The sequence below is a fragment of the Natrix helvetica genome, assembly GCF_964273705.1.
Source record: "Natrix helvetica genome assembly, chromosome: 1".
NCBI classification, from domain to species: domain Eukaryota; kingdom Metazoa; phylum Chordata; class Lepidosauria; order Squamata; family Natricidae; genus Natrix; species Natrix helvetica.
In genome coordinates, this window is record NC_138548.1 from 230730112 (window position 1) to 230757271 (window position 27160).

General features: G+C 41.9%; 1 protein-coding gene across 1 annotated transcript in view; it reads left to right on the forward strand.

The window, feature by feature from the left end:
- Positions 1 to 27160, forward strand: part of ERBB3 (erb-b2 receptor tyrosine kinase 3) — a 107218-nt gene that overhangs the window by 39968 nt on the left and 40090 nt on the right. Inside the window, exons 2-3 of the mRNA XM_081934725.1 lie at positions 14531 to 14682; positions 17540 to 17726. Of these exons, the coding sequence (XP_081790851.1) occupies positions 14531 to 14682; positions 17540 to 17726 (339 nt within the window). The remainder of the gene's footprint in view (positions 1 to 14530; positions 14683 to 17539; positions 17727 to 27160) is intronic.

Sequence of the window (27160 nt, forward strand, 5' to 3'; positions counted from 1 at the left end):
CTTTTTTTTAGGCTAGCCTTATAGTCCAGTGACCCTTTATGACCTTCCATCCAAACAATAGTTTGATTCAGTGTTGCTCAGCTTTCTAAGATCATTCAAGGTGATAGTGCTATCACCTTGATCAGAATATGAGGCAAGGTTAGTTTGGCAAATCTTGTGCTTGACATATCCTTACTGACCTGTGGCAATCTGTATAAGTACAGATTGATTGATTTACAGAATTATCTGATCTAGAATCTTTCCAGTACTTATGATATGTTGATCCCTGGATTAGTCTTCTCTCCTGTTTGAAGGTAGGAATATTTGCCTTCCTCCATTTATTTGTCGCTTCACTCATTCTCCAGGATTTTTCTCCAAAAATGTTCAGCCAAACTACAAACAGCAAACTTCTTCAGTAGATTGCAATTCCTCTGGTCCTGGAGATTAAGATCATTCAAAGGAAGTATATGTTGCCTGATAATGCTTCTGTCAATCTCAAATTTCAGTACTTGTCTTTCTTTTCACAATTGTCTAGTAAAACATACACCTTCTCTTTAAAGAAGATATGGACAAATAGAATACAGAATAATGAAGAGGACCTTGGAGGTCTTCCAGTCCAAGTGCTTGGCCAATCTCTTTAAAAACCTTCAGCGATGAAGCACCCCCAACTTCTGAAGACAATCCCTTCCACTGTTTAATTGTTCTCACTGACAGAAAATGTCTCCTTAATTCTAGGAGGGAATCAAATAGGATATTTTGTTTGTGATTTATTGGATTCTGCTATTTTATGCAGTAGCCGACGTACTTATTTTCTTTAAAGATCATTTTTACTAATTCAAGCTGAACTTTCCTCACACAGTTCTGAGCTACTCAGCTTTCATTCCCAATCCTAGACAATACAGGTGAGAAAGCCTTTCTGGTCAAGCAATTCATCCAGGGGTGAGCTTCAAAAATTTTAGCAAAGGGTTCTCTGTCCATTTGCTGGGTGGGCGTGGCCATGGTAGGTGTGGCCTAGTCAGCTTCCTGCACCAGGGTTGCGGGGTGCGTTTTTGCTCTCCCCGGGCTCCGGAAGCTTTCCTCGAGCTTCTGGGAGGGTGAAAATGTCCTCCCTAGGCTCCAGAGGCCCTCTGGAGGTCAAAAACAGGCCCATATTCAGCCTTCCCATTTTTTGCCCTCCCCAAGCCTCCATGCGCGCCCTGCATCCAAAATGGGCCCTGCATGGGGACTCCTGGGAGGGGATGGGCGGGGGAGTGAGATTTGGGGGTTCTCCAAACTGCACAGAATCTTAGCTAGAGGTTCTCCCAAACCTCTGTGAATCCCCAGCAGTCCACCCCTGAATTCATCCTTCAGCCAAACACTTTTCTACCACTTATTATAAGTACAACCCATCCGATACCAGCGGTCCACTATGACTCTCTGTATAACCAGTCATTAGTTTGCAATAGATGACAACACCACCCAGGTTCTTGAGCTTCCAACCTTGATCTTCAGAGAACATGGCAACATGTTTGCAGCTGTTTCTTGAAGTATCATTTGTCCTCACATGGATTAGTAGGAAGGGATAATTGGAGATTATTCTGTCATTTTTCCTGAGCCCTGCTCCAGGGAGACAGCACATTTCACAATCTGATGAGGTCCACTTGGAATACATTTGTTTCAACTTACTATAGTTAAAAAATTATCAACTGTCAGGACTGTTGGTTCTCTTATTGCAAGGAACAATGGCATTCAATCTACTCTTGAAGAAGTCCCCTTCCTGTCTCCTGTTTCACAATGTCTCTTTTTCCTCCTCTGAAAACTCAGAACCGTTCCCCCCCCCCCCCCCGGCAACCAAATGTCAAGGTCGATGGGAAATGTCACAAAGGATCTATGGAACTAGTGGGTTACAAATAATTTCTTCTCCTCTCCTTTTCTTGTTAAAGGTGTGTAGAGTTCATCATCTCTTTGTAATAGTTGAAGTAAAGCCATTTTCCCTAGATCTGAAAAATGGAACTACAGACTGGAGCAGTGAGAAACTAAAGTTTAAACACTGGTGGTTAAACCATTTTGTTTTTACACAACTTCTGTCAATGTACAATGTACATGATTTGACACACCCACTCAAGTAGTGAGGGTTATAATTATATTGTCAAAATATAAGTGGATTGTGACCTGCCAAATGAATCAAAGTTGATTTAGTTATGTAGAATTGCTTTAGTTGGTTTCAGATGGTTCTCCAATGTTCAGATAATAGCTGAGGATGTGTGGATCTTAGTTGGCTTCCCTCTTAATACACATATTCAAGCATAGATGAACTGAGCCTTTAAAAAAAAAGCATGCAGAATACAGGTAAGTGAGAGTGGCTATCTTTTTTCAGAGCTCTCCATTGACTTTCCATATGCCAAAAACAACAACAACAACACATCAGCCATGCTTTTGTGTGTGTGATTCCTTTGTTGAGCCATGTAGCTGATGGTGACTCACAAGGTTTCAATGAACAGCTTTTCTGACATTATTTTTTTAAACATTGAAATGGTTGGATCCTCTGACTTCTACAGGTGAATCTTGCGGAATTAGAATTAGAGTCAATTTGCTTTAGTGGTTATGGTGCTGGCTTAGAAACCAGGAGACTGTGAGTTCTAGTTCCACTTTAGGCATGAAAATTGGCTGGGTGACTTTGGCCCAGTCACTCTCTCTCAGCCGACTCACCTCACAGGGTTGTTGCTGTGGGGAAAGCAGAAGGAGGAAGGAGTATTAGGTATGTTCGCTGCCTTGAGTTATTTATAAAAATAATAAAGGTGGGATATAAATAAAACATAAATAGGGGTGTGTGTGTGCAATGGCTCATTGGTTAAAGATGCTGAGCTCGTGCTAATCACCTGGAAAATTGATAGCCTGAGTTTGAGACCCAAGCACCATGTGATGGGGTGAGTTCCCGTCTGTGCCCCCGCTCCAGTTCAAAAGCATGCAAATGTGAGTCATTTCATTTTCATTTATTCGATTTATAAACCGCCCCCTCTCCCCAAGGGGACTCGATAAATAGGTACCGTTACGGTGGAAGGTAACAGCATTCCGTGCGACTCTCTGTATATAGTCATACTAACCACTTGACCGTGGAAATGTTTTCAGACAATACTGGCTCCCTTGATTAAGAAATGGAAATGAGCACTGCCCCCTAGAGTCGGACATGACTGGACAGGGGAAACCTTTACGTTTATAAATAAAATAAATACAAAATAAAATCCTGCATTTCCGTGTAAACTTGGCAGTGGCTCTCTGGAGCTCAGCCTTGTACCCTCCAATTCCCAGGGAAAATCAGGGCCAAATAGAATAGAATAGAATAACAGAGTTGGAAGGGACCTTGGAGGTCTTCTCTCCAACACCCTGCCTAGGCAGGAAACCCTACACCACTTCAGACAAGTGGTTATCCAACATCTTCTTAAAGACTTCCAGTGTTGGAGCATTCATAACTTCTAGAGGCAAATTGTTCCACTGATTAATTGTTCTAACTGTCAGGAAATTCCTCCTCAGTTCTAAGTTGCTTCTCTCCTTGATTAATTTCCACCCATTGCTTCTTGTCCTATCCTCAGGTGCTTTGGAGAATAGTTTGACTCCTTCTTCTTTGTGGCAACCCCTGAGATATTGGAAGACTGCTATCATGTCACCCCTGGTCCTTCTTTTCATAAGACTAGACATACCCAGTTCCTGCAGCCGTTCTTCATACGTTTTAGCCTCCAGTCCCCTAATCAGCTTTGTTGCTCTTCCCTGCACTCTTTCTAGAGTCTCCGCATCTTTTTTACATCGTGGCGACCAAAATTGAATAACTGAAGAAGCAAAGTATATAGACCCATTTCACAGTGTTTACAGGAAGTTACTGTTTTCCAACAAGTTGCTGTTTCCAGCAGTGGATTGTATACATATTAGGAGAGCAATGATTTCCACCTACCAGAGCCAACTCAGGTATCCTTGCTTTGATAGGACAGAGACCCTGAAATTATGGCGAAGTCTTTGGTGGCAGGCGGAGGAGAAGTCAGTTATTATCTCAGCCTGGGCAGAGACAAAACTGCTCTTTCCCCCGCCCTCCACTGCTCAGTTCTGAGTCACGTCTGGGACTTGAATAGCGGCCCTGCAAAAGGACTTGTCACTATGACAGGGGGACAAAACCCAGTAGGTCTGGCTCCTAGCCCTCGCCGGCTTCCAAACCACTACTTGTCACTTCCTCCCCGCCCCCTCCAGCTCATGCTCAGCATAGACTTGAAAAGAAAAGAAAAAGAAGAAAAAAACCCTAGGCCATCCTTGATTCTTTCTTTGTAATCCGTGTCTACACCACTGAGGCTTGCCACCCAGGGAAAAATATCAGGCGTTTTGGCCTTAAACGCTTAAGAGTTGTTCAGAAAGGGGAGTCCGAACGGGGATCCCAGTCTCCAAGGCTGAAGGGGGGGGGGGCAGATGATTGAGAGGTAGTAAACATTTCTTCCCTCTTTTCCTTCCACCCCTCTTTTTTGTACCCCCCCTCCTTTGTACTGTTATCTCTTCAGGAAGTGCCTCCATACGTCTGGCTGTGGCTTCCCTCCCAGGCTGGAGCCACTGTCTGGATTAGAGAGAAGGGGCTGTGTGTGCAAAGTTGCCAGTGCTCGCTGATTCTCTGCCTATTTTGCCCACTGAGAGAGGAGGCTGCCAGCAGAATGGACTAGGACGGATGTGTCACTCATGTCTGGGAGTAAGAAATGGACTCTCAAAGGCCCATATACAACACAGCATCTTCCTCCATAGCGCCAAGAGCATTCAACCTCGATTTACAAAGAAAGTGTGCGTGTGCGTGCGTGTGTGTGTTAATGTTAACAAAGCCCAGGCAATCCTTGACTTACGACCATAGTTGAGCCCAAAATTTCTGTCGTGAAGCAACACAGTTAAGTGAGTTTTGCTACAGTTGTTAAGTCAATCATTGCAATTGTTAAGTTAGCAATACGGTTGTTAAGTGAATCTGGCTTCCTCATTGACTTTGCTTGTCAGAAGGTCATAAAAGATGCATCTGCCAGTCTTTCTTCTGTATAATGGACAGATGCCCGTTTTCATTTCTGAAATGCTAGGACGAGGATAAGGAACCTATAGCCCCATCGGATAATGGCTCTCAGCGTCCCTCACACTTGGCCATGAAGCTTGGGTGTGTGTATGTTGTAGTTCAGGGACATCAAGTGGCTATGGCTACCCATTCCTGCCCTAGAGCAGAGGTGTCCTTTCCTTGTTATCCCTGCACTGTAACTTAAATTGATTCCTTCATGAGATTATCAGTCATATTAATCTTCTGCAATGGAGGGACTCTTGAACCAGTTGTATATGATTTGCTGGATTGGTCAGATGACATTGAAATCCAAGTAATGCCTGTTTGTGCAGGCCCTCAAAAAGTTACACACACACACACACACACCAGCATGCTAATTGGGTGGCTGTTGTGCAGCTGCCTGATAGCCCTGTGGGTTCATTGTGTTGCAATGTGGAAGAATACACCCCCCAAAACAGAAAGGAGGGATGGGAGCAAAACCCAAGCCAGTGCCTCTGCAGAGGTGGGGGGAGAGGGTGGAGTAGAGGGTCCTTTCAGAGCAGATCCACTTCTATTTCTTTGTGTAGCCTTGGGGTAAGATCTTTTATGTCCTTGCTAGGGTGGAGTTCTTAGCCAGGCCTCCAGTTCCGTCCACCTTCCCATGGATAATCAACCCGTTGTTGTCCAGCCAGGACATTGCCTAAAGCAGCCTCTTCAGAACAGAGCAGCTCCATCCAAGGACAATGCAGCCCTGTGACTGGACTTCCCGCCCTTTTCAGATCTGGCAGGGGTTTCTGTCTCTACACCCAAGAGGCCTAATTCTTCTGTGAATGCTTGGACCCTCTGGATGATTCATGGGGTGAAAAAGATTTGATTTACGAGAGTGGACAGAACTGATTTTAAGCGATTGAATGGACTTCTAATATGCCTCTCCAGTCAAATTCATCAAGTGGGATCAGTCTTCTAACTTGACTGGAGATGCATCAGAGAAGCAGTTAACCATTAAACAAGGAGGTGTGATCTTCTAGATGTTGCTGAACTACAAAGTCAGGGTAGTGCAAGAGTTAGAGTGCCAGGCTGGCACCAGGAATACGGCCACTCAAGCTCACCACTTTGGGTCAGTTATTCTCTCTTAGCCAAGTTGTCCTGCAGAGGAAAATTGGAAATGTGTTGAGTTCCTTATCACAACAATAACAATAGGATATGCCAGCATCCTTTCTGACTCTCCTGTCTGGGGCTGCCAAGAGTTGAGGTATAGCAACATCTGGAGGCCCATTGCTTCCCTCCCCCTCGCTCAAGAATTCTGTGTTGTCATTTCTAGCCACAACTGTATCTCTTTGTCCTCATCCCCATGGTTGAGAAAGTTGTGATACGTGTTTGGAAAGCCAAATCCTGTTGTGTTCTGGGTACCAACCAACCCTCTGAATGTCACGCACTCTAAACTCCTGATTGGCTGAGACGGTTGGTTGAGCCGGTTGGCTAGTGGGTTGTGCCACACTTGGCAAAAGAAGCTGCCCAGCCAGTTTGGTGGTGTGTCAGTTTGGAGGCGATAGGAGGAGAAAGCTTGTGAGCTTAGCAATGTTTGCGTTTAACTCCCTTAAACTTCATAGTTATTAAACAACTGTACACACCCAAGCTAGGGCCTTCAATAGGGCAAAACATAGTCACAGTTCTATAGTAGCATTCCCCCCTAAAAGCTTTATTAATTTCTAGAGATTCCTTTTTTATGAATTGCTACCTTGATTATGTGGAAATAAACCCACTGAACTTAACAGGGTTTTCTTCTGAGTGTAAACAAAGTTCTCCATTTCTTAGTTGAAGAACAAGAAACAAGCAAAATAAGTCTGTGTATACATTTATCTCCTAGACTTTATTTTCTAAGTGTTGAAGAATACAGCTTTTATTATTCGGTGACAAGGGTAAAATATTTTTACTAGGCCTATCACTGAAATTGCTTCTTTATGCACCTACAAACTACTATTTATTTACTGTATTTTTTTGGGGGGGGGTAGCTTATTTATTAGTTACATTTCTTTGCTGGCCATATTGCTCCCAGGACTAATATCAGAAGTCAACCAATGAAGCGACTGGAAGATTTAGACAAAACAAAAGAACACTTTTTTACACAATGAACATGTGAAGTTTGTTTCCGTAAGAAATAAGAACTTGGATGGCTTTAAAGGAGATCCTTATAAATCACAGAGGACAGTTGTTTAAAGACCCGTGAGTTTTGAAATGTCCGTCTTCAAGAGAGCTCCGTGTGCATTATAGGCCCTAAAGACATCAACAATATTTTGCAAAAGCTAATGCATCCCTGCAAACATTCCATATAATGAAAAAAAAAAAATAACGTGGGGGGAAAAGGGAAGGTCATTTTTGATGGCTATCTCCAATTTTTAAGCAGAGTGAAAAATTTGAAAAAAGAAACATCGTTTCAGCCGCATGTTCTAGTCATAATTTTTTGGGGGAAAGAATCAGTGTTGGGTTGCTGCCGGTTCGGACCGGTACAGCCGTATTGGTAGTGGCCTGGAGCAGCTGAGAGCGTACCGGTGCGGTGGCTCATTTGGTTCACCCACCCGCCCGTGCTCTACAGCTGTATTTATGCCGAAAGGCACACTGTGCAAGCGCGCACAGCAGGCGGCACCTGCGTGAGCCCCAACAAACAGCTGGGTGTCACGGGTGGTGGATTGCACGTGCACATCAGGCGCGTGCACGAACATACCGTGATCAGCGTACCGGTAGCGACGGTAAGAGGAACCCACCACTGGAAAGAATGCAGGGGCCTGTTGTAGAATTCAGTGCTCTTTGCTAGTTCTCCTTCCTGAGAGCGGAAACAAATAATTTGGGTGGAGTCTGTAGACATGAGAGGCTGCAAACTGGATGTTTGTTTAGAAATGCTGGATGTTCAGGTTCTTCTTGTGTCTTCATATCCATCATATTATGCACTGACTAGTTTCAATTATGGGATGACTGTTTTTCACTCATCTTAATGTCCCAACCCAATACCTACCCTTCTGAAATCTTGCAAGGTCCCTCCCCTTAAATGCCTTCCTGCTGTAACTGTTTTTCAAATTGATTGCTAAGGTACAGGAGGTCTGTGGGTCTGTCTTGGGATGGGGCTGCCAGAAGTGCTTCTCAAAAGCTGGCAGGGAAATTTAATAAAGATAAACCAGTTGCCAAGTGCCCCCCTAATCATGATCACATGACTCTGGGGATGTTGTGACAGTTGCAACTATAAGAACTGGTCATACACCTGCTTGTTCAGCCCCATCATAACTTCACATGTTTGCTGAATGATGGTCACTAAACGAGGATGCTTTATCACCATATGTAACTGGGGCAGTAGTTCAGGAACAGAGAAATTATGACAGCCTTAGCAGGACATATTTTTTCTGGAAACATACCGTAGTTCTGGAGAAGATAGAAGTAGACCATTTTCTTTCTTCTTGGCAGGAAATCCAGCTGATTATGTGCCATCAAGTTGTTTTTGACTCTTAGCTATCACATAAATAGATTTTCTATATGATGATCTGTCTTGGGAGGGCAAAAAATGGGCCCAACGGGCCCAACTGGAAGTTCAGAAACTATCTGTTTCCAGCTTCCGGAGGGCCTCCAGAGGAAAGCCTCCAGAGCCTGGCGAGGGTGAAAACTCCCCCTGGCATGGGGGGGGGGGGACCCGTGCGCATGCGCGGTGGGGTTGCACACATGCATGCATAGGTGGGTGAGTGCATTCCATTGTGGGTGTGAGCACGCGTGTGAGCACAATAGGACAATTTTAGCACACCTTTACAAAAAGGTTCGCCATTACTGATCTAGGTTATACTCTGGAGTTTTTTCTAATATCATAGTTCAAAGATGTCAATACTTTTCCTATCCTGCTTCTTTAAAGTTCATCTTTTGCTTTTATAAAGTGTCACATCAAAGCATTTGAATATCTTTTCCAAGGCCTTGATGGCTGCTTTATCAAGTGCTGGTCTGCAGCATATTTCATGACTAAGCTGTATTCATTGGAATCTTACTTCGCATTTTTTATTCATTTATTCATAAAATTTATTAGCCACCCATCTGAGCTTTAATCCGAAAAAGAAGTTCTGGAACTAAGCAGGAAGCTTTTCAAATGTATTTGCCATTGTGTTTGTTTGCTATGTATATCGGTTGATATGTATATCGCTTGCCTTAATGGCTATGAAAAGCTTACAAAAATCGACATCCAGGGACGCAGGAAATATATTACCACAGAAATATTTACAATGCACTATCTAGCTTGTTTGTCACTCTAATCTACAGATTAGAGACAAAAGCAAAACAATGGTCAGTAAAATAGGGCATGTGCTCAGCCTGGGAATTTGTTTCAATCCAAGAATAATTCTGTTCACAGAGAAATCTATCCCCTTTCCTTCTGCCAAGTTTTCTAGATTTTAATTTGGGTAAGAGAAAAAGGCTTTTGTTTTTGCTGCTACTGTGAAACCTTTGCTGAGCTGCCGTGAAGCTGTGTGCAGCAGGCCAAATTCGGTTGCGATTCCCACCATTTGTGTAAGGATATATTAGAAATGACAGAGGGTTGATGCAAATTCCATCATTTGGGACAATTTGCATCGTGGCATCATGATACAAATGGCACAAATACATAAGAAATGATGGAATTTGCATCATTTATTTCATTGTGTAGATTTACTCTTCAACTCCCCCTCCCCAAAATGGGGGGGAGATGTGTTCTCCCTCTCACCCCACTAGTTTATTAAAGTGAGGTGTCACTGCTGAGGATCTCTGGAGGTGTTACAATAAAGGGTTGTTGACATTGTGCTTTAATCCATTCTAGCCAATTAACAAAGATGGGCTCCCCACCCTCTAGTTATTCATCCTATAGTGTATTTATATGCAGGACCTGACTCAAGAATCTATAGTGCTTGTGCATAAGAAATAGGAGGTGAGGTATGCATTTAAAAGCTGAACAGGACATTCTCCTTGGTTATTTATTAACTCTGAATGAATGCACTCATGGAAAACAACCAGTGGGTCAAAGCTCTCTGAACCTATGATCAGTGACTAGAATGTGGACCCGCAAATGCCAAATAGTCAAGGCTGCACCTCTGTTTTTAGAGCAAAAAAATCCAGTCCAGAACCTCCACTGATGACTTCTCTGCTTTCTTTTAATATGCCTGTATCCAAGTTGGCCTCTCTTTCCCCTTTGCCGATAAATATGATTCAGCACAGTAAAACTCCACCCATGTACAAATTAATCAATATTGAAACAGCTTTGTAAGTATTTAGTCATAGTACTCCACCTGTCTAAATAGACTCTTTTAATTAAAAAGGTGTATGAGTTTAAAGAATCAGGCTTTAAAAATGTCAATTACTTGTACAAGGGAGTCTTTGGGCCTCGCAGATCTTCTGGCAGAAACATTTTGGGGGGGAATTACCCCCCAAAAGACAAGATGGCAGTCGCAGCAGTGCAATTTAAGCCTGTCTCTTTATATCTTCCTGCAACATCAAAACACTTACAACCAGTGGTGGGATCATCCCAGTTTAACAACCAGTTCGGTGACCGCGCAATTTGCCCGAATTGGTCCGAACTGGTAGAATCCCACCCCTGCGTACAACATGGGGAGGGTTGCGATCATGCTGCTGGGTCTGCCATCTTGGTTTTTCTAACCTTCCCAGTAGATGCCGCTATTTTCTGAGAAAAGTAAGATGGCGGAAGGCTGCGGCCTACTGCTTTAGTTGAAATTGTACCTAGCTGTTTGGAAATAAATAAAAAAGAAGTTGAGGGGAGGAGGACAGCTGGGCAGGAAGTGGCCAGGAGCAGTCTATTCTATTCGCCTTCTTGTGAATGGGCATTTTATGACTGAATGATCCACAGCGGCACTTATTCAGCGTGAGTGCTTCTAACAGGCTCTCGAACTTTAAGATGTGCTCACTGACTCAAACAAACTAGAGAAATGGTGTGTGTGTGTGCTTATTTGTGTCCCATGTGTACCTCACCAAGTTTGGTTCATTCAACCAATGACGGTTGTGTCGTGGTGTGTGGTAGTGTGTTCTGCAGCACAGGCTATTATATTTAGGGCAGCAGAATTAACCCTGATACCCTTTGGAGACATTTTCATGAGATAAGCTTATAGTTTTAGGTACTTGAGTGTTGGACCATTCACCCAATGAGAAAGGAGCATCTTAAGCTGTTCTCTCAGGGTCAAGTGGCTGAGTTCATACATCAAGTGTTTTGTTGGTTTCAAGTTGCTGCAGTGCACAATTCTGGCCCTTATGGTTTGAAAGAGAGCTGCTTTGGTCTAGTGCAGGGGTCGGCAACCGTAAACACTCGAAGAGCCACAAAGGTCCTAACTGGAAGCCCCCCATTTAATTCTGAAACCAGCCAGAAGTCCGGTTCCCCCACCATAGAGTCTCCTCCTAGCGCAGTGTCCTTTTTCCTCTACCTGTCCTAACCGAAAGCCCTATCAATTGTGGAGCCAACCAGCAACAGGGAGTCGCAGTAGAGGGATGAAAGAGCCACATGCAGCTCCAGAGCTGCAGGTTGCTGACCCCTGGTCTAGTGGTTAAGGCATCAGGTTAGAGAGTGGGAAACCATGAGTCCAGCCTTAGCCATGAAATCCAGCTGGGTGACTTTGGACTCTCTCTCTCCACTTGTTCTGGGGAAAGTACTGTAGGAGGAGGAAGGTGTGTTGGATATGTTTGCCATCTTGACATTCGTAGAAAAGAAAAAATCAGGGTATAAGTAAAAACCATAGCATATTGCTTAGTGAACCTGGCCAAATGTGGCTTCTTCAGGAATATAGGATTAATAGAAACCCTAGGTGGTGGCCTATATGAATCCAGTAGGTAGTCCTTTTTTAAACTTTTTGGAAACTTACTTTTCCAGTCAACTGTTCTGATCTCTGTGGTAGATAGAGGAAGAATAGCCAATTAGGTCTTGCTTGTTTATTCAATTAATATTTATATACCACTTCCTGTTACTGTAAATCTCATAGTGGATTTTGTGCTTTCAAGTAACTAGATCCAAAAAGGATTGATCGTGATCTCATCAAGCATCTTAATTCCTTATGGTTTCAACCTTATCACACCCTTCCTCTTGCAGTGTAGTGAATCTACTTAAGCTGTGGGAAGAATGTGATTGTTTTTGTTTACCTTCAGGGAGAGGACACTGAATGTGCAAATGCTCACAATTTTCATTCATGCATGTCACTTAGGACTGGTTGACTTTGGTCAAAGCTAGGAAGTAGGACACCAGGGTGACATTTTCTAGCCCTTGCTACGCTTTTGGTAGGACCTGTTTGTCAACCAGTAAAGCAGCATTTTCCAACCTCACACCCTCTAGGTAGGTAGAGACTGTGAGTTTTAAACATTTCTAGTTAGCATTCATATCTTGAAACCTCATTGTAAAAGTGAATTATAGACCTATAATCCATATTCAAGGGATAACAATTCTTTCTTGATGTGATGGATCGTCACACATTGTGTGAAACTAAAATGTTTGGCTTTCCTAAGAAACATTGAGCTTTTTCTGATTGGCTGGGACTCCTACTTTTCAAGGTAAATGTTTAGAAGTTAGGGAGAGGAAAGAGTTAATAATAGCTTGTAAGTTGGAAAAGGAGGAAGAGGAGGTGGAAGAGGAGGATGAAGAACATCAGGTACAGGATAGGCAGTACCTGGCTGTACCTGTGACAAGGATCTAGGTATGCTAGTAGACCACCACTTAAGTATCAGGTACAGGATAGGCAGTACCTGGCTGTACAGTAGTACCTGTGACAAGGATCTAGGTATGCTAGTAGACCACCACTTAAGTATGGGTCAGCAGGATGGTACAACCTGCACAGCCAGCCAAAAAAGCCAGCACAGTCCTAGGTTGCAACATCAGATAGTATCGCTCTGTACACTAGTACTCACTGTACTAGTGAGGCCACATTTGTCCAGTTCTGCATCCAGTTGCCATGATACAAAAAGGATGCTAAGGCCCTGGAAAGAGTGCAGAGAAGAGCAACAAAGATGATAAGGGGTCAGGGGACTAAATTGCATGATAAACAGTGAAGGGAACTACCATAGGTATGTTTAGCCTATGAAAGGAAGACTTAAGGGAGACATGATACTTGATGGTACATGATACTTCCCCTTGACATAGGGAAGAGGGGTCGATTTATTCTCATTAGTTTCGAAAGTAAGACAAGAAACAATGGGTGGAAGGTCATCAAAGGGAGATCCAACCAAGGAGGGATTTTCTAACAGTACGAACAATTAATGAGTGAACAGCTTGCCTCTTGGAGTTGTGGATGCTCCATCACTAAAGATTTTGAAGAAACGACTGGACAACCATTTGTCCGAGATGGTGTAAGAACTCCTGCCTTGGGCAGGGGGTTGGATTAGAAGACCTCCAAGGTCCCTTCCAGTCCTACAATTCTATGAATAATGGAGAATATAAAATGTTTTTGTTTGCATGTCATACACTTGAATTTCTCTCTGGATATTAGCCAGCATTACTATCCTTCTGAGGAACTCACAGGTAGATGCTTATCTCTAATGTTAATAGTTCCCAGAAGGAAGAAAAAAATGAATTTGGAAGAGGATGCCGTACAACATAGTTGTTTGGTGTTGTTCTTATTGGATTTTGTCATATCATCTGATCTTTCTTATCGGTTTAGATTAGTGGCAATCTGTTTTAGGAAAAGCCCTTTATGGATTCGGTCTCCATTTCTTACAGATTTTTGTTTTGTGTATTTCTGTTCCTTTGCCTTGGGAGCATTAGAGTGCTTGGGAAATATTTAAGGGCAATAGTTTCTCTGCTTTTCTAAGCTTTTCAAATGTATCTAAGATTGATCCGGGGTATTTTGACAGTAGATTTATTCCCAGTCTTCCATTCCTTACAGCTCCTCCTACCAGTTAAAAAAGTCCAAGCAAAGTGAACAGGGACAAAATTGACCAGAGTTTGAACTGCCAATTGCCTTGAAATGGAAGCTTCCCATCAATAGAAACTATAGAGCTATAATGAGATTTTGCTCAATTACAAGTCCTAGGTCATGATGCCATTGGATAACCTAAGAACTTATTCCATCTCAAAACAGGGACACTACCTTTGCCTAATGACCGGCTTTTTAAGATTGACTGTAATGTCTACTCATCTCTCCTTGTCCCTGAAGAATTTTTTTCAATTAACAATGCAGGAAGAGGTAACAACAATGTCTTAGCACCTTCATAAAAATATAATTCATTGTTTTTAGATGGAACCCATGACAGTGAAGCTAACCTCAGACTGATAACAGACCATTCAGACTGATATTTTGATTAATTTGAAAGAATAGAGAAGAACTTTGATTGGACTGGAACACATTATCTTCTCCATTCCTGATATTTACTAGTGCCATGCTCTGGGGGACATGGTTGATCAAAGCAGAAAGTGATGATACATGGATTTTGGACTTTGCTTTTTATGATGCAGACTATTATAGGACAAGCACGGGACTATGTCTGGTGGGCTTCATGAATGATTTATGCATTCCCTTTCTTTTCTTTCTTTCTTTTTTGTTGCAGTTTGTGCAGGCACCCAAAACGAGCTCAGTGTGACAGGAGATGCCCAGCAACGGTATCAGACACTATATAAAATGTACAACAACTGTGAGATCGTCATGGGCAACCTTGAGATAGTGCTCATTGGACAAAACCAGGATCTTTCCTTCTTGCAGGTAACTAGACGTGGTGGAGGACATATACATTTTCCTTTTTTTCAGCAGGTGTGAAACTAGCCTAGAAAATTCTCTGTAGGAAATCTTGGCTTCCTCCATCTGCATTCACCAAACTGAAGTTATCTACTCCAACTTTCTGTTTCCATTAACGATTGTATGTAGACATGACAAACGATGGTCATGCTCTCACTTGCTCCCAGCCAGTGATGGGATTCAAATAATTTAACAACCAGTTCTCAGCCCTAATGACCAGCTGGGCTCGGTGGTCATGTGACTGGGTGGGCGTGGCCAATTCAACATCACTCAGGTCGATGATCACTTCACCTTAGCTGTTACAATGTAATAAGGGTTAACCAGAGAGGCAGTTTCTGTAAGCAGGGCAATAAAGATTAGGCTAGAAACAACATCAGAATGTTTCCTTCCTGTCTTCCTTACAGGATTAGCCCTGTAAAGTGGAAAAAAGCAAAAAGATTTCTTCTAACAACCGGTTCCCGAACTGCTTAGAAAGTTAACAACCGATTCTCCCGAATAGGTGTGAAGTGGCTGAATCCCACCACTGCTCCTAGCAGATTTTTTTTTAAAAATCAGTGATAGACTACATCTCACTTTGTTATATTTTCCAATAATCTTCTAATTAATTGGATAGATTGCCAGGGGAAAAACAGAAAATGCTTACATGCCCATTCCATTGTGTCTAATCATTCTTTTCTCTTCCCTAATACCTAAATCATGAGAGACTAATGATTGTGAATAATTTAAATAATTTATCCAAGGGTCATACCAAATTTATTTACCCTAAAGAGCTCAAAAGTAAACACATTTAGGATTCATGCCTCATGTTTTGAAGTCAGTGTCAACAATTTCAGTAGATCTTCGATTATGACATTCAGCAAAGTAATATTTTTTGATAGGTAACCCCAGATATAGGAAGGAAGCCTAGTCTGATTAAAAAGAAAAAAAGAGGAATTTGTTTGGTTGAGAAACACATACAATATGTGGGTAGTAGTTGGCTAAAAACGTCTCTGTTGCGGTGATTTGTTTTCATTTCGTGATTGAGGCAGTGGAGGTTTGTTCAGAGAAGTGGCTACATGGGTGACAGACATATTCATCTCTAAATGGCTATATGGTAACATTAATCCAGACTAAGCTTGCCTATGGAATGTAGGCTCCATGGCATCACAAGTAGAAAAAAAAAAAAACAATTGGAGCAAAGTGATCTTAACTCTCCGTCCTTCCAATGGCACAATAATCTATCAATTATTAACCCAGTGGTTGTTTTTGAAATCCCAGAGAGTCTTTCTTTGCCCATTTGCTCTCTTACAATAATCTGAGATTTCTGAAAAAACATTTTCTGAAGCTAGCCAACTTCTGACTTCAATACTGGCACATAGTTAACTAAGGAGCTCATCATGTGGCGATGATCGCCACGCAATATGGCAGCTGGCTGAATGAGAACTGGTTATGTAAAAGGCTGATAGGCCTGTTATTGCATCATAACAACCAATGGGAAGCCCTGATTGTTCACACATTATGTATATTTTGGTACGGTCAGAATTTTCTGGATTTATTTATTTTACTTCAGATATTGTATTTTTCAGGAAGATAAAGACTTCTAAGTTTTACTCATTTCTTGGTGATTTCATGGACCCACATATATATACAGATACATATACAGGATATGCATGTATAAAATGCATCTCTTTACATTTCTGGGTGAAGACTGAAATGTAAACATGTTTTCTCAATCCCAAACAAAAGCAAATGCTAACTAATAAAATGAGAGAGAGGATAATGGTGCATAAGATGTGGCAGGATTGATATAAAAAGACTGAAAATTATTTCCTTAAATAAAGAAGTTGTAAGAAGACAGTTGTGAGAAATTCAATACTATTTTTATCAAAATAGAATGTAGAATATAGAGTAGGGTATTCTTTATTGGCCAAGTGTGATTGGACACACAAGGCATTTGTCTCCAGTGCAGAAGCTCTCAGTGTACATACAAACAACAAAATAATATCAGAAGATACCAACAGGAGAAGGTAATGGGAAAGATGAAAGAATATTGCAAAGAATTGGGTGTGTGCAGCAAAGGAACTATGAAAGTATGAAATGTTTAGTGTACGTTTACATGTTATAGGGAATATTTAAGTTTTTTAGATATGGATTACATCCAAATAACAGTGTGATATAAAGATATGGAGTCTACCTGAAAGCAGGGGGTGGGAACTTTTTTTGCCTACATACCACATAATTTCTGCCAACTATACTGCTTCTCAGACACAGCTGGCTGGGTAAAATTAAAAAAATGGATGATGGTAGCTCTCCAAGATCTAGCCCTTTTTCCTGTTTGGCACATTTCAATCAGAAATCACTCCTCCCTTCTGATTTATTGGTCCTTGGCAGTGACCTCTATTTGAAGATATGAGCCTGTTTAGCTTCACTCTACTCATTGATCCTTTCCACTAACTGTTCCTTGTTGTAGTTCATCAGAACTGCATCCAAACTTTTGTGGAGCCTGTGATGCCAATGGAACCACTATCATATCAAATCCAGCTTTTTTAGGCTGCCATCCATTGAGGAAGAACAGGGGAAAGCCAATTACAATCACATGCATTTTTCTCTTCCATTAAGTTACAGCACCCTAAGATGGCGTCAATTTCACTTGGGAGCCTGAATGATTACAAAACGACTAGTCACACATTTGATAGTGAATATATGCAGTAAATGTTATGATACTTTTCCCTGGCTTGCTTGCATTTCTTACAATTCCCTGCCAGTATAGCAAATACTCTCTGAAGGGTATATGAAGTCTGTCTGAGTTATGGTGAGTTGTATGTTTCCATTTCATCCTGCCTAGACTATCCGAGAAGTGACCGGCTACGTTTTGATCGCCATGAATGTCTTCACTTACCTGCCACTGCAGAACCTCCGCATGATACGTGGGACCCAATACTATGAAGACAAGTATGCCCTCTATGTGGTCCTCAACTATGAAAAAAATGTTACACACGCTCTACACCAGATGGGCTTCAATCAGCTCACAGGTAAGATGATGGTGGAGTTTGAGCTCCAGGCAAACCAGACTACGTTCTTTCTACATGTGAAACAATCTCCAGATAGTTTGAACAGCTTATAGCATTATGCAGAGTTGTTGAAAACCAGTGGTGTATATATATTCAACACAGTGGTGGGTTCCTACCAGTTCAGCCCAGTTTGGCTGAAATGGTAGTGGTTTGGCGGCCTGGGTCACTGAAACCGGCAGCGACCCAGGCCTGGCACACCTCCGAACCGGTTCTCCAGGCGGCACAGTAAGCACTGCCGTCTTGTTTTTTGCTTCTGCGCATGCGCAGAACAATTTTAATTGCACTGCACATGTGCGCACAGCATGCACCAAACGCACATCGTGTGCATAAGAGCAAACCGGCAGTAGTGCCTGCCAGAACCCACCTCCGAATCAACATAAGGAAGGTAGTTGCTTTGTGGTCTTCAAGGACACAAGGCCAAGCATTTGTCTAGAGTGGCACGATGAGTGAGAGCTAAGTGGCAGCAGCAACAAGTAAGAGGGGTGAACTCTACATGACAGCAAAGAGTTACAGAAAGTGTTAGCTCTTTGCTACTATCTAGTGATCCTTTGGATTTTTGCAGCCCCAATTAAGCAGTTCCTGGTACTGATGCAACTTGATGGCACTGCTCCACCCATAGAGTGTCCCGAAGTAACACTGCTGGTGTTCCTGCCTAAGGGCAGCTTCTGGGCACAGAACCAGAGTTCTAGAACAAGTGTAGCCACTGGCTCCTTTAAGTAATGACTGATGTTAGGATGACATCTGAGAGGCTTGTTTTGAGAGATGCTTGAGAAAGGAGCCCAGAATGAGCTACTTCCTTTCCTGATGAAAAGGATCCTCACACCAGAAAGAAGGAACGTGTGAAGGGCACGGCCAAGGTGCTCTCCAATATTCTGAACACATGACACCTCTTCATAAAGTCAATGTTATGAGGAATACCTTTTACTCAATAGCAGGGTTAGCAAGAAGGAAGAAGAAAAAGAGGAAGAGGAAAAAGGCTCACTGCATCGATCCGACTTCTTTCATTCCCATGATGGTAGCCAAGAGCTGCTGTAAATAGCCTTCTAGTGTATTTGTTCGTAACAACTTAAATTCAGGAGCCCACTTCTGGACCTAAAGATCTAACCTAGCTGCTATCGATTAATTTGTCTGATTACCTTTTAAATAGAAAAGTAATCTGATAATAGCATGTTCAATCTAGATTGTTTGAGGAGATTGGTCTAATTCAGGGGTTGGCAACCTTAAACACTCAAAGAGCGATTTGGACCATCTCCCACAGAAAAGAAAACACCGGGGGGCCACAAAACCCTTTTGACTTCTAAAATGAAAATAGCATATATATGTGTGTGTTTGTGTGTGTGTGTTGTATTTGTGCTGATAAATAAATAAAGGGAGACTAGTATAGATCTATTTCAAGCTATTTAGCTCTCATCAGCTAGCCATACCCTTACTGGGATTCGAACCTGGGCTGTATTACATATTAGGCAAATGTATTAGCCACTAAGCCACTAAGCCTGGATGGTCTTCTGTAATGAGCCGAAGGACAGAAAGGGGGAGTAGTGAGCTCCCTCCCATATTTGGGCGTACCACGGGTTGTAACACAAATACATATATATATATACACACATACTGTATATATACTGTATATTACCTTTATGCTATGTATAAAAAACTATAGTGTATTGCATTTATGAAACCAATGAACTGCTACAGAGAAAACACATTTTTATTTCTGCATGCAACAAAAACATTTTGAACTCCAAAACAAACAAAAAAAGATGGGTCTAAAACCTCAATAAATCGCATGCCGGCGGGTATCGCACATTGGCAGTGGTGATGCATATTTTGAATGATGAGGAGCTGCGGGTTGCAGACCCCTGATCTAATTATATAACTTTGAATGCTAATATTATGAGAGGAAGAAAAAAAAAGAGGGTTTCCTTTACACCAGGGCTGTCAAACTCGCGGCCCCATGGGCCGGATGCGTCATGCACTGGCCACACCCATGCCCGGTTTAGCAAAGGGGGGAAAAATTCCGATACTTCATGTGATGCCGTCATGGCAATGTGATTTGACACCCCTGCTCTACACCTTCATATTTTAGAATGAAAAGTATCATTTGGACAATATCCCTGATCTTGCCAAAGGCATAGCCAGGAGCCGTTTAGATAAAGGGAGTTGTTGGTTGCCAAAGAAAAGCCTGCAATTTGTCAGGATTAAAATTCCTTTTCCCTCTGATACCTTGATGAAACCATCAACAGGTGATTTAGTTGTTAGGCTTGTGACCATAAAAGATGTGTACAAGGAGACACATGCAATCTTAAAAGTACACAGTGAGAAGATCTATAGATTGCATGTTGTTAAGCAGGTAACAGAAGCCTTGTATTGCAGTAACTAGACCTGTCCTGAGAAGGTGATAAAGCAGTCCAGTGGATAATGTCTATGGAGATTCTCAGTCATCCAGGTCATGGTTGTCTGAAAGTTGCTTCTTCAAAAGGCAACTGGACTTTGTTTTTCTTTGAAGATTTGTTTTGTTCTGAACTGAAGAAGCTTCTTGGATGAGAAGTGAAATGTCTTCAAGGAGTCCAACTCCGGTTGTCTTTTGAAAAAGCACCTTTGATAATGTTAATCGTGGAACAAGAGATACAATTTTAATTTTATATTCAGTAATGAAGTTCAGTGGATGGTTGGGAGTTTGTTTTGTTTTGAATTGAATCATTACGAGGCTCACCTGGAATTATCCCATGGACTTCTTCAGGAGGGTTGAAACTTGGAAAAGAAAGCCTAAAAACAAGTGTTTGAAGACCAGATTCTTACAACAAATGCAAATTTAAGGAACCAACTTCAAATAGCTTCCTCCTTATTGTAATTTGTGAAATGTATTCCAAAAGAATTCAAAAGGCTCGTAAGGCAGAGCGAGGGAACAATATCTCCCTTCTCCTCACCTTCCACTAACTTGGGCTACTTCCAGTGGTGGAATTCAAATAATTTAACAACCGATTCTCTGCCCTAATGACCAGCTGGGTAGGCAGGGCTCGGTGGTCATGTGACTGGGTGGGCATGGCCAACTCAACGTCACACACACCAATGGGCGCTTCGCCTTAGCTGTTACAATGCAATAAGGGTAACCAGAGAGGCAGGTTTTGTAAGCAGGGCAATAAAGATTAGGGTAGAAACAACACCAGCATGATTTCTTCCTGCCTTCCTTACAGGATTAGCCCTGTAAAGTGGGGGGGAAACAAAATGAGATTTCTTCCAGCAACCGGTTCTCTGAACTGCTTAGAAAGTTAACAACCGGTTCTCCTGAATAGGTGCGAACTGGCTGAATCCCCCCACTGACCACTTCTCAAGGAGGGGCATAATAAAATCATTATATATTTATGCTATGAAAATATATTAGGATTGTTCCTCTCCCCAAATAAGTCTAGTAGAAGTTTTACTTTTATAATGAAAGCTTAGATCTCAGAGCACCTCACTGGAGGTCATAGGGACTGTTGACAGAAACCGAAACAATTGCCCAATATGAGTGTGTGTACAGGCAAGCTCTTACTTGCAATTTTTGGGTTGTCGCCTTAGCTTTTCTTGCTATCTTTGATGTGATTGCACTTATCTGAAAATAAGAACTGAAGGCTGAAAGGAAGTGTAATTGGATCCAGATATTGCATCAATATGACAGACCACAGGGGAGGAGAGAATTCAGATCTATGGGATCTGTTTGGCTTTCTTTTTAATTAAAATCCTTCAGCATAAAATCCTTCCTTCGGGAAAGGAAGCTACATGGACTTCTACCATAGGGGGGAAAAAAAACACTCTGGACTTACCTGTTCCCCCTGCTACAACTTTTGTAATTTCAGCAATATTGTTTTGGGATGGGCTCATTCCGTTGTTACTATGGTAAATAATTGGGTGTCAGAAATGACCGATTTCTTTGAACTCAGCCAATTGTCTACCAGTAAATATCTCTTCGGCCTATTCCAGATATTCAAGGAAGGGTTTTGAACTGTGTGTGCGCGTGGCTTTAACAAAACAATAATAGTACATGCACTTGGACTTTAATGAAACTTGCTAAAGTAGAAATAGTGTACATAAACCAATTCTCAAACCAAAGCAGTGGGACTTAGTGGCATTCTTGATGGATAGACAACAGAGGTGGGTTGCCGATTTTTTTACTACTGGTTTGGATGCACTCCAGGGCACGCTTGTGAGTGCGTGCGACACTTCTGCGCATGTGCATCTGAAGGGCAACACATTCCGCATTGTTGTTGTTTTTTATTCTTAATATTTATTACTCTCTGTTTTTTCAGTAGCAAATTTAAGTCACTGCTTAATTAACTACAGGTAGTCCTCAACTTACAACAGTTTATTTAGTGACCATTCAAAGTTACAAAGGCACTGAAAAAAGTGACCTATGACTGTTTTTCACGCTTATGACATTGCAGCATCCCCATGGTGACGTGATCATGCAATTCAGATGCTTGGCAACTGGTTAATATTTATGACAGTTGCAGTGTCCCAGGATTTGGTTGGTGTGACTTGGTGGGCATGGCGTGGCAGGGGACGGATACTACAAAATCTCCATTCCCGCCCCACTCCGGGGCCAGCCAGAGGTGGCATTTGCCGGTTCTCCAAACTAATCAAAATTTCCCCTACCGGTTCTCCTGCTGGATTTCACCCCTGGATCACATGACTTTTGGGACACAGCAAGTTATAAATATGAACCAGTTGCCAAGCATCTGAATTTTGATCACACGATCATGGGGATGCTTCAAAGGTCGTAACTGTGAAAAATGGTCATAAGTCACTTTTTTCAGTGCCATTGTAACTTTGAACAGTTACTAAAGGAACTGTTGTAAGCCATTCTCCAAACCAATTTTTTAGCTCTCAAAAAGTTGTGCAGCTTGAAATGTATTTGATAAGTTAGTATCAAATACAAGTAACTGCTTTCATGTTAAAAACTAGAAAGGGAGTTCCTTAATTCAGTCATGGTTCAAATTATTTTCCTGTGATCCACATATAAAAATAAAAATAAAAACCCACAATGACAAACAGATATTTAAGTGCATAAGCAATGAACATAATGTAGCCTTTTTGGTGATAGAACGTAGGAAGATTATTTGTCACCCTGCCAAATCTAACACTATTTTCAGTCCCAACTCCAAGATTCAGAAATCAAACTATAAGAGAAAAGTCAGGAGAACAGAAAGCGAAAGCGAAATTCTTCAGCAAGGTATATAAGTTAAGGTGAAAGGGATTTGTTCTGTTGTTGTTTTTCTGGGCCAGCTTCCATCCGTGTGGCTTTGTTGCAACACAGAGTAGTTTGTGAGAGTGGTGGGAGTATATTAAGCATTGCATGGCATGGATTCCTCTGTAATTAACTTGTAGGTTTTCTTTCAAGCATCCTCTTTACTGTCAGAATTAGGAAATAAAGTTGAATGTTCTACCTACAGATCATAATTCTAAGATAGCTTTATGGATGTTTATTGGGGTGTTTTCCCATGTTTAGCTGGTAGCACCCTGTCCTCTGGGCAGGATAAGTTACCTGCACCGAAGGAATTCAAACTCTGAATTCTGCAATCTATAAATATCACGGGGGAAAATAAAAATATACACACAGGTACATATTTACACAATTCATTCTACTTCTGATCTTCCTAGATTTGGGCCTTTTCAAATGTAAGGTTTCTATACAGGCGATCCTCGACTTACAACCATTCATTTAGTGACCGTTTGAAGTTACAACAATGCTGAAAAAAAAAGTAACGTGACCGTTTTTCACTCTGACTCATATTTATGACGGTTGCCATGTCCTGGAGTCACATGATCACCTTTTGTGACCTTCTGACCAGCAACATCAATGGGGAAGCCAGCTTCACTTAACAGCTGCCTTACTAATTTAACAACTGCAGTGATTCACTTAACAACAGGGGCAAGAAAGCTCATAAAATCAGGCGCGATTCACGTAAGATCTATCTCGCTTGGCAACAGAAATTTGGGGCTCAAACATGGTTGCAAGTTGAGGACTACCTGAATTTGTTACATTTTTCACAGCTGCCCTAATAAAGGGATAGTTTCATACTCAGGAAAGAAAACAAACCAGTGTGTATCTCTTATCAGCCAGCAAGTCAGGTATTTTAAGTGGTAGGCTACACCCCTGTTCCTCCTATGGCTAACTTCTGATTATATCTGAAATCAGGTCTCCCATTTGGAGATTTATGAGTGAAAGTCCAATCCACCAAAAGAATTTATGGTTCTACCTTAGACAATAAGCTTTTAGGGTTGAACTTAATTGCATTTTTAGCAATTTCAAGAAACAGGTTTATCAGCTAGTCATATTATGCTGTCTTCTAGCTGGCCAAGCCTGAAGTTGTACAACAGGTATAGTCTAATAAACAATAAGCATAAAAAAATGCTTGATTCAAGGTCAAATCCATCCACAACGGAGTACCTGGAATTCACTAATGAAATAGCTGGATTTGACTCTATAATTTGTGGACAAAACTTTTAGGAAGATATATACCAGCTAATTAGCTGAAGGATGCACTGCCTCTGCTTGTCTTAACTATGACGAATTCGATATTGTGAAAGATCTTGGGATTAGTTTGCAACATAAGAAATAATCAACTATTTTATACAATAAAAGCATAACGCCATCTGATTCAGCAAGTTCTAGGGTCCTAAAAGGAACTTATTCTGATTCCTGCTCAGGTTTATAGTATACAGGTAGTCCTCGATTTATGATTTAGGACAAAATTTATGTTGTGAAACAGTTATTCAGTGAGTTTTGCCCCATTTTACCACCTTCGTTGCCAGAGCTGTTAGATGAATCCCTGCAGTCGTTAAGATAGTACGGTTGTTCAGTGAATGCAGCTTCCCCATTGACTTCTCTTGTCAGAAAGTCACAAAAGGTGATCGTAGGACCCCAGGACACTGCCACCGTCATAAATGTGAGTCAGTTGCCAAGTGTCTGAATTTTGATCACGTGATCATGAGGATGCGGCAACGGTCGTAAATGTGAAAAACAGTCATAAGTCATTTTTTCCCCACCGTCCTTGTAACTTTGAACGGTCAGTAAATGAACTGTTGTAAGTCGAGGACTACCTGTATAGCAGAGGTGGTATTCAGCCGGTTTGGATCAGTTCACCTGAACCAGTAGTGGAAATCGCGGGTGGGCTGTTGTAATTTCAAAATATTGTTAAACCAACAGTCATGATTTGAGGACTCCCTGTATTTGAAAAACATTTCGGGGGGGATTTTTTCATTACAATCTTTTTTCTTTTGAGAAATCATTGCTGCAATATGATATTTGTTCTATGATTCACTTTCTTAGTGACTAGACAGGATTACATTATCCAGTTTCTGGAACAAATGCTAAATCATTTGGCTGGTTGAGGTTCCAGATCAATCTTTATAGTAAAATGCTTTGTACACGTAACATCCTGAAGATTAATTTATATTTTGCACAACTTTCAAAGGTACAACTCAGCGATGGCTAACCTTTTCGGTGCTGAGTGCCGAATGTGCGCGCACATACCCATAATGTGATGCACATGTGACCCCCCTCGTGCCCTGCGCCCCCCACGCATGTGCATGCAACCTCCCACATGCAACCTGCACCCCCGCATGCATGGGCAATCCCCACATGCTCCCCCACTCAATGCATGTGTGCACAATCCCCCTGCATGCACCCGTCCCCCACGCATGCGCGTGCATCTCCTGCATGCACCCCCCGTGCATGTGTGGCAGAGACCGCAAAACCATCTAGTTGGCATGTGCGGCAAAGCTGAACTGGGGCGATGGCTTGCGTGCCCGCAGAGAGGGCTCTGCATGCCACCTGTGGCACAGGTGCCATAGAATTGCCATCACGGGTATAGTTTATCTTCTGAGAGTTTTCTGGTCAGTATTGTTCTTGATCCCCATGCTAGATTAAAACAAATCACAGGGCTATCTCCATGTTGATCAACCTTCTACTTTGGGGGCCATCTTTATGTTTTAAGCCTGCACAGAGATCATGCAAACCATCCTGAGAGTAGGTTTAATTGCCCTAGCAGATACTCGGGTAGTAAATCCTGCTGCAGATAAACTCTTTCAGAAGTTAGGAAAATGAATCCAACTTCTCATCCTTTTCCCCCCAAACAGGCAATTACCAGAATCAAAGCAAATGTGGATCAGCTGATTTAAGATGTGCTTAAAAGTCCCACAAGAACAAGGGTTCTTGGGTGCTAATAAATTTGTCCTGGTGGTTGAGTTTTTAATCTAATTCAACTTTTGCCTTCTGTGGATCACAGCAGCTGCTTCTCCGCTTGTGTGAAATCTCGGTTTTGATTGGCTACCTATGTGCATTAGCAAAGAGTTTTCCAAGTCCAGTTTAACTTTTTTAAAAATTAAACTCAGAGAACTAGAGACTGGCTGTCTGTGTTATTGATTAGCAAAGAGTTTTCCAAGTCTGATTTAGCTTCTCTATTAGTTAAACCCAGATGACTAGCTGCACGAGAGCTCTTGGGATCGTGTCAGCAGAGTTAGAGTAAGGCAGAAAACCTGCAACAGGTCTGTGCATGTTGTAGATTCCTGCCCAACCAACCTGTTTGGTTGATATTGATGTTGTTATTGTTGAGCTACCATGGCACCAGGAGACAACACCTGTCTGTCTGTATTCCCATCACTTGATCTTTCCCTTGGATGACAGAACAACCTTAGCCGGATAGGCACTACGTTATTATGTGTTTTTAAAATGTAACATCGTGTGTTACATGGAAATACCTTTGAGGATTCACGTCGGTGGCTAGTACCTAAAATGTATTTCATTCTACCCAAAGTATGCTTGATAGAATAGTAGAATGCAGGAAGTACTGTAGACTTTCTTATTAAAAATTACTCTAGTAATTGTGGGTCAAATTCTGGTTTACATGAATGAAGAATATGCTAATATCTGCTACTTAATCTTCCTGCCAGCAGGAACGTCTACATTAACAGAGGGAATTTCATGACTCTCCCCCTGGGGCTAAACTACAACTCCCAGTTGCTCTAGCCAGCATAGTCAACGTGAGAGATGACGGGAATTCTCCATCCCCACCAAAGCAAATTCCTGCCAGGATTTGTCTAGCGGATGTTTTTGCTGATATCTGTAGCTTCTTTCAAGACGAGACTCAAAAGCTTGTTGAGAACAGCTAGAATTCTTAGTCTGCAAATTTCAGTAAATGAACAACTTGTGGAAGTGGTCTGTGTGTTTTACTTATGCCTCCCAGTAGGGGGTGTGATTGAGTAGTATTAGAAAGTTGTTACTGGTTCTTTTGCAAGCTACCTTTGGGAAGAAAAAGTCATATCTATTAGGTGTAAACATTGCTGGCCTTTGATGACACTTGCTTATCTTTCCCCACTGCATATGCATTTTAAAATTATCAAAATATAACCGATTTTAG